The sequence below is a fragment of the Formica exsecta genome, unplaced genomic scaffold, assembly GCF_003651465.1.
Source record: "Formica exsecta isolate Colony F162 unplaced genomic scaffold, ASM365146v1 scaffold122, whole genome shotgun sequence".
Classification (NCBI taxonomy): Eukaryota; Metazoa; Arthropoda; class Insecta; order Hymenoptera; family Formicidae; genus Formica; species Formica exsecta.
This window is the reverse complement of record NW_021848556.1, coordinates 610,974-621,933: the sequence shown is the minus strand read 5'-3', so window position 1 is coordinate 621,933 and position 10,960 is coordinate 610,974. Positions and strand designations below refer to the sequence as shown.

Genomic DNA, 10,960 nt, shown 5'->3' with positions numbered 1-10,960 from the left:
GAGCGGTGTACAAAAATATCGGGGGTTGACGCATGCTGTTGAGTCATCCGGGTCCTATGCGGGTCCAGCTGCGCGTCATATGTTCGCCCGGCTGCATTAGGTTCCGCAAATTCAACAGTCGAATTTTAACCGATAATAGAACCAGTTTCGCAGAGTTTTCTTCACAGATTCGATATTATTCTTCATACAGATTAGAGATACGATAATATTTATATTAATTTTATAAGAAATTAATCAAAACAATTAGCAAATTTATAATTCGTCGAAATTATAATTTTTTTAATATACGATCGCACAATGTTGACCATGTTCTTCAATTTCCCTTATTCAGAAATGCAGAAAGAAACAAATTAAATACGGGATTGCGCTCGCAGCAAATAGCGTTAATCGGAACTAAAATCTTAATTTCTTCTCTATATATGAAATACAATTATACAATATACACAATAATTGCTTAATACAAGTAAACAAATAATTTCCTAATAATTATATAAAGAAATTACTCTTTGTATATAAGTCACACACAATATTAGAAATAAATTTTATCTCAAAATTTGAAAATATTTTCCAAGTATCTTTTAAGATGTACAGAATAAATAAACGGGTTATGGAGTAAAGAGAGAGAGAGTGAGAGAGAGAGAGAGAGAGAGTGCGTTCGAGTATAAAGTGCATTAATCTGCATTGACAAGAATTTTTATTGACAATCAAGATGCCTCTTACCGCTAAATTTAATACACATCACATACCTTCTTATATTGTAATGTAACTTTTGGTAATATATACAAAAAGCAGTTATTATAAGAAAATTCGTACTGATATATGGTGATATATGTAGAACATGATAAAAACATGTAGAATCAGAGGTATGAATAAAGAATCCTTATCTGTCTAAATGCATGAATTGCTCAAGTTGGATGATGCGTATTTTGCTAAATCTAAATTAACCACTAAAAATAATAAAAGAGAAATTATAATAATAAAAAAAGCACAAGATACGGCTAGTATATATATATATATATATATCATAGCTGGCTAAAAAAACCTAAATAATAATTTGCCATGAATCAACAATAATGTGAATAGTTAAGCCGATTGTGTTTGATTTGATATCCCAAATATCAAAGTGTGATAGAGTCTTGATACAATGTGTACAGGTTTATAACGTGAAACTTTATTGTTACAATTAATAATCGAAAATTGTAAGATATAAGATATTGGCGGTTTTCAAATGTGATTCAATGTACAAAAAAAAGAAAAAATAGTTTAATTGAAAATATATAGTTTAATCAATCAGCTTTCTTGCTTTCCGGTGACTTGTCACCGTTCATGGGCGAGCGAGAGCGGCTTCGGCTCTTGCTGTGTTTGCTTCCCGATCGAGATCTGGATCTGTCTCCTCTGGAACGCTCGCGGCTTGATCTATCCCTAAAATGACAAAAGGAGAAACATGGGGATTTATTCGCGCCGTCGCTCGGGAAGGTTCGCTTTTCTTGCGCCAAGTACAATATATCGATTAAAGAAACATCGATTAAAGTCAGCGAGAGGACTCACTTTGAGGGAGACTTGGCTTTGGATTTGGACTGCGACCTGGACTTTGACCTCTCAGCCTTGGACCTAGAACGAGATCTGGATTTGGACTTTGACTTAGATTTCGACTTTGAGCGGTCTCTTGATCTGCAAAATTATAGTTCAAAATGAAAGAGGGACGAAAAAGTACAGAAAGTGACAAAATATAAACTCGTTGCTTTCTGCTGTTTCCCAGCGTACACGGTGAGTAAGTGAACGCGTATAAAGCGTGATTAAGCGTGAGAGCTCAAGGCACATAGCCAGCCCAAAAACAATGCCAATAACAGATGGGAATGAGAGTGTGTACATCGATTATATTAACTGCGCAAGAAAATAAATAAAACAAGTAAAATAAATGTACGTAGTTTTGAGTATACAGAGGAGCAAACGGCTGTGAATAATGAAATAAATAAAATAATATAAAAATATATATATATATATATTTTTTTTTTTTTTGGAGACGAAATACTCACTTGGACTTTGAGCGTGAGCGACTGCGCTCGGGGGATTTGGATTTAGACTTGGACTTGGATTTCGAGTGTGCTCTAGATTTGGAACGGCTGCTACGGCGACTGTGACTGCGAGAGCTGCGGCGGCTCCTGCGTTAGAGAAAATAGTGATGAGACGTATTTAGTGTTTTAAAAGATTTTCTGATATTGTTGTGCACAAAACTATCTCATTATGCGATGACACATAAAACAAAATATATTTTATTGTATAATCAAATAAAGCAATTAAAAATATAAATTTATAATTTAGGAAAAGTTAAATTGTGCAATATAAATTATTTTTTAACACAAAAACTAAAAGTGGTTACAATGATCGTAATTCGAAACAAAAAATTAAAAAAGAATACATTAATCGTTTTATATATAAATTATAAGACGGAAATTACAAGCTTAAAATTAAAAAATCTACAAAAGGACAAAAATCATATTAGAAAAAAAATAATAGGTGACGTAGCGTCGCCCCGACAATATCTTGATCGGGATCGAGAACGACGATTATACCTTGAGCGGGAGCGCGATCGACGACGGGATCGCGAACGAGATCGCGAGCGTGATCTTGAACTAGATGATCTTGAACGACGGCCGCGTCTCTTATCTTCGATGAGCCTAATTCTGCGACCATTTAATTCTGTATCATCCAATTTGTCGATAGCGTTTTTCAAGTCGGAATACGTCGCGAATTCTACAACTCTGCAGAACATTAAAAATTTCATTTGTTAAATCAACACATTTGTTAAATGGACAAGACAGATACATTACAGATACATTATAATAAATGATTATAATATATCTATCTTGCATTATAAATAATTTTGCAATACTTTTATTAGCAATTTCTTCTTGTTATTTCATTTTTGTTTTACATAGAAAATTAATTTTATTAATTACGATTATAATCAATAATTCACTCACCCCTCGTTTCTACGTTGCTTATGAGCATCAGCATATGTCACTTCTCCAGCTTGTCTCATGTAATCCTTCAAATCCTGAACATCACACAAGAACCAGAATTAATATTTGTATGTAAATTTGCAGATATGCGGCTAGATTTAAAATTAGTAGTTGCGTATGGAGTTTACTATACTGTGTTCCTAGTCTGATGTATCACGCAGGCAGGTTAAAATATATCCTGTGCACTCATATGTTATATTCTATTTTGATATTTTTCCTGTGGCAGAGATAACCTGGATCTACTCGATTAAAGAAGAAGAGAGACAAGCATAGTATAGTGTTCTACATCTGCTCGCGTCTTTAATATTGAAAGTGATGTTATATATTGTGCTCGAATTTAGTATCTGCTATCGATGCAACCTTTCTTTTTGCAATTCAATCCTTGAAATAAATATGATTATAATATTTCATTTTCATATACACAGCTCCATTCTGCGGAATGACATACTTTTAATGAAATCAATTAAAAGTATATAAAATATAAAAAAGTCAATCAATATTTTTAAATTAATATATTCTTATTTCTTTCTCGTTCCGCAAAATGGCTCACAATATATAATTACAAAAGTAATAAATGTGATATTTTTTCAGTATATCTTTAATTAAAAAAAAATAGTGATACATATATGCAATTAATATTCAAATATTCAATATACTATTTTGATGAATGATTTCTTAGGAAAGTAGATTTCTATGCACAATTGCAAAAAAATCACTATCAAGCAGATGCAAAAAATTCAGATATACTACAATTGTTTAACAGAATTTTCTAAATTCCTGAGGCTATCAGAATACATTTTATATCGCAATAAAATAGGAAAAGCAAGCTTGAGAACATAAAAATAGAACTAATGCAACAAGATAAAAGTTCTGTAAATATTTTACTAAAAATTAAATCCTGAAGAAAATCCATCGATAATCCTTGTCTCGTTTGTCTCTCACGAATCTTCTTTCTTCATGTTCCAAGATGGTTTCTTCCGTATTAACTGTTCTCTTTCTATTCCATTATCGTTGTCTCTTTTGCATGCTAGAATCTAATGCTTTACAGTCATTCCTTCGTAAATCAACGAATAAAAGTGGATATTGTCTAGAGCCCGTTTGACTTCATACATTGCTGGGAGATGTGCTTATATAATATTTCTTTCTCTCTCTTTTTCTGTGGGAACCAGGTACGGCTTTAGTGTTGTGAAGGTACGCGATAGGTAGGTAGATGCGCCAGTCGTTTTGCACAGTACAAATGCAGACATCTCCATATTTATGGGATACCATCATCGACGGCTTTTCTGAGGTTCATGCCGGTGTCTCTCAAGGTCCGAGCGCGAGTTTTTCCGTGAAAAGGGGGAAAATAGAGCGTATGAACGAACATCCTCTGAAATATTGTTTCTCGTTTGTTACATTCAAAAGACATTGTAATGATACAATTGCCTTGCATAAAGAAAAGTCTCTCAAAATTTTGATAAAAATATATAACACGATAAAAAGCTATAGACTTAAAGAAAGAGAGAAAACCGATGTAAAAAGTACGCGAAGATACGAAATCTATATCAGATAACAAGCGAATGCCTAATTTCGAGCACAGAAATATATTGCTAGTTTTCCTATCTTCGATACTGGATTAAATGCACAGCTCCGAGCTTCATGAAACGTCTCAATGGTTGGATGCACGCAATGTCTGAGCTATGGTGCACAGTATCAAATGATATATATATATATATATAGATATAGGTATTATATATAATATATGATATACATATGTGGAACAAGACACGTTTAAGTGTATATAAGATATAATAGATATATATGTGTATATCTAAGAGAGTACACTCGGTTAAGGTGACGCATTTACCTTGGGCCCAGGCACCACCTTGCTTACGGACAGAGAGAATGGCCAGACACACACGGCGCTCGGTCGGGTCGAACGGATCTGTGTGGCGCAGTCGCGGATGGTTCGGGTTTCGACCCGCGTTCGCCCTCATGGCTGTGGCCGCTGCCTGACTTACTAGACGGCTAGGTTGCGTGGCGTACACCAGTGGCAGTGACAGTCACGGTGGAATGGTAGATGTGATGGTTGGTGGATGTAATGGTGATGTCGATGGTGAAGGTACTGAATTATACGACCGTGTATCGCGGTCTAGTAAGAGGAAGAGTGGTGATGTATATATTTGGTGGAGTTTTTTTACGTAAATAAATGTTTGTCTCTCCCAGACAGAGTAAGGTAGATCGCAGCGGTTGGGTCTCTCTCTCCCTTCTTTTCCCCAGTGATCACGATGGAGGATCGGAGTACGCACAATAACCCTATCGTCACTGGGATTTCACCGGGATTCACCACGTATCACGGCGCGCAAGTAGTAGAGCATGATGGTAGATAGGTGGTAGATATAGGTGTACACCCCCATGCCACGCGGCTCTCTCTGTCACCCGGGACACCTCAGAAACCAACCACAGGTGCCACTTGACCTTAAGGCGGGCCCATCGTGTGCATCGTCATCTTTATCATCATCGTACATCATCAGTCTATTGGCCCTACCGGTCGCCCGTCCTCGGCGAAGAGGATATGGCTCTTCGGAAAGAACATCAATTTTATTTTGTTTTTCCTCAAAAACTGCTGGCCGTAACGTAAATGAAATAATAAATTGAAAAAGTAACGTCGAACAATCGAGACTCGACTGAGTGAGAGAATATCTTTGCATCAAATATAACAACCAATCATCAGAAAAGTGCAACGAGATAAATATATTATAGATCATATTATAATATATATATGTATATACAAATGTACGCAATGTAAATTGATCAAGTAAGACTTGGGTCCACGTGTACATAAAAAGTAATCTGTCTCTATCATTTCGATTCATCAATATGACTCTTTTCGAGGCATCTATTTGCGTCCTGGTATTTCCCACATATCGTTTGCATTTACTTGTCTTGCGTCTCCATCTATATGCTCCGTACATTCATCGCTTTTATTTCTTCCGCTTTACAGCTCTTCATCCATGGCGTCCGCTGAACATCCAAGACTGTCCGGTTGCAATGGTTTCATCATCACGGGCCGTTGCTACTCTCCGAGTTCCTCCGCGCATGCCTGTGTCCTTTGTATCGGGTATGATAATGTTCCATGCATTTCTCGCATCTCATACGCATATGAATATCTTTGTCATTTTTATAGCGAATGTTTATTCTCTTTTTTTCCTCTCTTGTGTTTCATCTTTATCTTTTCGCTCTCGTAGATCGCGATCTTTGCACATGTATTTCATGAAAATTTCGACTTTTGCCAGACTTACTTGATCAAAATCTTACATCTTTCGATTCCAAAATAGGGCTCTCTTTTTCAAATGAGTAAATGAACGTAAAATATGAGACGAAAGAGAATTGAATAAAGAAATGCTGTAAATATACGCGTGGAATTTGGCACAAACAACCGGCAGAAAAACTCGGTAAAACTTAAGAGATTCTCAGCGATATATAGATACGAAAAACGCATATAAAGCGGTGCAACGTCTTCATTGGAATCGCGAGTAGTAAAGTAACGAACATATAAATGATGTTAAAAAAAATGCACAAGAAAAAAGCGAGATACGTGTATGCCGCTTACCTGCCAACTGACACGACTTGATAAATTCTCCACGGTGAGGCGGTACTCGGTGCGTGTGGGTGGTCCATATCTACAATGGGAAAAAGATCGGCTATTATCTACATGTATATCTCGAGAGCAAGCAGGTTTGTCTTGGACCTGACTTTACGTTAATGCATTAGCGAATGAAAGTATGATATATAAAACGCAAAAAAAAAAAGAAATTATATATTTTACAAGACATTTGCAACAATTAAAGTTTGTATAAGTTAAATTGTAATCGTTAGAGCGTAACATTGGATGTATGTACCTGGGCAATGATTGCTTGTAGCTAGATGCAGTCCTCGTGTTTCTGTTCACACTATCTCTGCAAAAAGGGATGTCATGTGAACAGAAATAACGGATCGTCGGTTAAACCTTCAGCAAATAACTACAGATCTGCACTCATTGCTCAGGCACACAATCAATCACCTGTTCCAATCGAATCAAATCTATTCAAAATGCAGCAATAGATCGTACCTGTCGTGCCGCATATCGTCTCGGCTGTAACAAACACAATACCACACATCTATTAGTCACCAATTTTCAGTCGATCCATCTCATTCAACTACCAGCAATAAACATAATGTTTCTGGGAGGGTTAATCGCTAGGCGTTATCTTTCTTTTTCTTCTTTTTTTTATTTTTTTTTTGCTATCGTTTTTATCTTTATCGCGGCGAAACTTTCGACAATTCGACGTACTCGGGAGAGTAGTCAAATCCAAGACAACCAATTCAGAAGAAAAGATTTCTAATTTCGATTTCTAATCGGACTTTTATACTTTCCGTAATGCGCAAATGCAAGAGAAGCTTGCAAAAACGCGATTATTTATCACTCGTCTCAATGCTCTTTCTACGCTAGAGCTTATCAATATCCAAGGTTACGTTCTTCCCTGTGCGGACGATGTGCGAAATCAATCACGCAGGAAAAGGAAAAAAAAAAAGAAAAAACTTACCGATGGACGCAGCAATATATAAGAAAAAAAAATAAAAAGAAATAAAAAATTCTATATACAAGAAAATCATTGGAATGAAATCGGTAAATCGATCAATCGTTTGGATTTCGCACATCTTTAACCGGCTTGCCTGCAGGGGAGGGGATAATGATCGCTCTGATAAAATAAAAAAAAGGATAGCGTGTCTTACGCAGATCGCCTCGAGTCCCCATAACCACCACGGGAGTCACCATAGCGCCACTGGTCACTACCCCTAGGTGTCCCCCGAGCCCTCTCTACAGTAATTCTGTAACAAGACACATTGGATATGCTTACTTGTCTCTCCAGGAGCGTGAGCGTCCGTAGCCACGGTCGCCTCGCCTCCCTGAAACACCCCGTGCTATCTCCACCGCCACTCTGAAACACACCCAACAAAACCCCGCCTAAGTCCACGACTAATTCTTACTCTCTAAAGCTGCTTTCTTCCTTCCTTCCTTTTCCTTCCATTCCTCAGCCTCCTTTCTCCCGAAATCCGTTCAAATATCATCCGTCTCTCAGTATTTCTATATCGTCCAGTTTCGTTTGAAGCGCTATCCCTCTCCCTTTCTCCCCCCTATCTCTCTTTTTCTTTCTCTCTCTCTCTCTTTCACGACTCGTCCTCGTCCCTAATCTAAACTGCTTTCCTTACAACAATACTACTTATCACCGAGTTAATTCTCTTTCACCACATCCATCAGCTTTTTCGTAATCAAATCCGTGATCCGTATAATTTTGAAATTCCTTCTTTTTTTTCTCTCTAGCTAGAGTACGAAGCACTGCATTTTATACAGGATCACGCGACAAAATTATGAAAAAGCACATGTGCCGAATGCCCTTTCATAAAAAAAGAAGCAATATAACATTTCTCCAGACGTAGATGCATTATTATAATTACTTTGATAATCATTTGCTACTCGGGGAATTGATGGAAGTAGTTCAAAATGGCGGTAAGTCACAACGGTCTTTTAAGACACACTTTTTCTTTATCTCGGTAAAGATCCAATCATTAATTTGGAGGACAGACGCCGCTTTTACTAAAGACGCAAAATCAAAAGGCATTAATGAAATACCCGTTTAATGCGAACAGATAATTGTGCATTGTACATTTGTCTTTAATCAAATAGAAGCAACAGCGAATAATATTACTGGTACAGGTTGAAACATAATGCGATTAGTGTTAAGAATACTCCCGCACTTTGTCAGATTTTCAGTATTGTATGTTAAAAAAAGCTACTATTATTTATTTTTATATAGAGAAGCCACTAACATTACTGACACACTTACATAAATTCCCAATAGGAAAAGATAGAAAGAGATAAGCATACACCATGAAAATGGAAATTTTTATAATTTTCTAAATGAAAATTAGTTTTAGAAATTTATATATAAAGATTTAATTTTGTTGTTAATCGAATGCTATTGCTTCTCACGTACCAATCTAATCTCCAATAACCCAGCAAGAACATATGATAGAGTATATGATAGCAAACTTTATTTAAGATAACAAGACATAATGTATATATAGAATACTTATTTAATTTAATATTTTAAATGACTCAGTTTCACTAAGTACTTCTTAAAAAACGCAAATCCCTAATAAAAAAAAAAAAAAATTAATCATTAGCGGGAATGAGTCGTTTAGAATATTTTATAAAAAATAGTATTTTTGTTGTTCAAAAATGTTAATTATTCACAACTCAACTTTACAAATCATATCAAAACGCACTGAAAATAAACTATTACAAATTAATAAAATATTAAGATATTATATACTAGAAGAAGATTATTATCCTTCAATAATTTTCATTAATTAATACATAGTAAATCATTGTGCATATAACCTAAATTAATTTTTTTTTTTTAATTTGTCCCTAAATATAGAAATGGCAAAATATAAGATTGCTATAATTAATAGAGTTACAGTTAATGTATCTAAATGATATATACAAAGATCGATAGGAAGGAGTTGTATCTATAATTATTATACATGTGATATTAGTCAATTCCAAATGAGTGCCAAATTTATCAATTCATCCTCGGTGTTAACGTAATGAATTAAATGCTATCTATAAAACTTGCTTAGATTATAAACAGAGAGCCCCCAGTACCAATAATATTATGATTATGATAAAATATCAAACATTAACGTAATCAAAGTAACAATCCACATATTAAATGGATTGCAATAGAAATATAAAACTAGTCAATCATGCAAACATGCTACCTATACCATTCCGCCTAATATAATCGCCTAGTGTACATATATGTTTCATACACTGAATAAAACGGATTTGCATTACCTTTCTCCTAAAAGTTCCTTTCCGTTTAGTTCATAGACGGCGTCATCGGCATCTCTATAGTCATCGAATTCCTGAGAAAAGAGAATTTTTTCTGTTATTATCTAGAAAAATAAGATGTAACTTTGCTATAATTTTTTATATTTTTTATATGCGCATAATAATCTCGCTCTCAAAATATATATGTAATTGATACATTTTTATATTAAAAAAAATGTATAAAATTTATTAATTAAAAAAGTTTTGAATGTCGAATTAGAAATATCACTGCATTATTCACAGTGTAAATGTATACATGATATTAATATGGTAATAATACAAGTTTTAACATATCTATATTTTAAAATTGTTTAATACAAGTGCTGATAAAATTTTAAATTGTTGATGTGGATAATTATTTATGTAATACATATTGCCCATTGTAAATGGTTCCCTCTTTCTTTTCCGAATTGTATATAACTTACAAAATATCGCAGAATAATCGATGATAAGCAGCAAACAGCTCTTCTAAGCAGTCACCAATATGCTCAGGGCTCAGGTCAGGTCAACCCAGGTTATCGAGTTTATGTTTGTAATTTAACAAATTGCAGCTTACCCATTTTGATCCGAATGATGATAGCAAAGAGTAAACTATCTTTTAAGAACAATATTTTTTAAGTTTGCACAATTGTGCATAGCCATCTCGATGCAAAAAAGATTGGAATATCAAATATAAATAGTTCTCATCATAAATATAAAAAAAGAAATATTTCTCGAAAGATTTATAACATTTAAAATGATATATGAGCACAAGACCACAGAATTGAAAAGTATTATAACTTGTTTCAGCTGAACTAGAGGCACAACAGTCATAAAAATGTGCGGAATCTGAAGTTGCAAACAGTGTTAAACGAGAAATTGAATGAATATTATCATGGGACCAAATTGAGCGAATGCAAAGTGTTATTCTTGGTATTTACAGCTGTATACAAGTACTTACAACAAAGCCATAACCATTCTTGATGAGAACATCACGGAATCGACCGTAGCCTCTGAAAAATCTCTCAAGGTCTCTTTC

At 34.8% G+C, this 10,960-nt stretch overlaps 1 protein-coding gene across 15 annotated transcripts in view; it reads right to left on the bottom strand.

The window, feature by feature from the left end:
* Window positions 1–675: 675 nt before the first annotated feature.
* LOC115244767 (serine-arginine protein 55-like) overlaps window positions 676–10,960 on the bottom strand; it is an 11,769-nt gene continuing 1,484 nt past the window's right edge. The window contains exons 3-13 of one of the 15 annotated variants that reach the window (XM_029822734.1): window positions 10,883–10,960; window positions 9,907–9,977; window positions 7,904–7,984; window positions 7,114–7,137; window positions 6,905–6,961; window positions 6,616–6,685; window positions 2,985–3,058; window positions 2,574–2,762; window positions 2,037–2,162; window positions 1,549–1,671; window positions 676–1,422 (exon numbers count right to left, since the gene is read on the bottom strand). In XM_029822734.1, the coding sequence (XP_029678594.1) occupies window positions 1,287–1,422; window positions 1,549–1,671; window positions 2,037–2,162; window positions 2,574–2,762; window positions 2,985–3,058; window positions 6,616–6,685; window positions 6,905–6,961; window positions 7,114–7,137; window positions 7,904–7,984; window positions 9,907–9,977; window positions 10,883–10,960 (1,029 nt within the window). In that variant the 3' untranslated portion in view covers window positions 676–1,286. Of the gene's footprint in view, window positions 1,423–1,544; window positions 1,672–2,036; window positions 2,163–2,573; window positions 2,763–2,984; window positions 3,059–4,869; window positions 5,584–6,615; window positions 6,686–6,904; window positions 6,962–7,113; window positions 7,138–7,778; window positions 7,875–7,903; window positions 7,985–9,906; window positions 9,978–10,882 lie in introns of those variants that run through there. The other 14 variants (XM_029822718.1, XM_029822695.1, XM_029822702.1 and 11 more) reach the window with 14 other exon arrangements.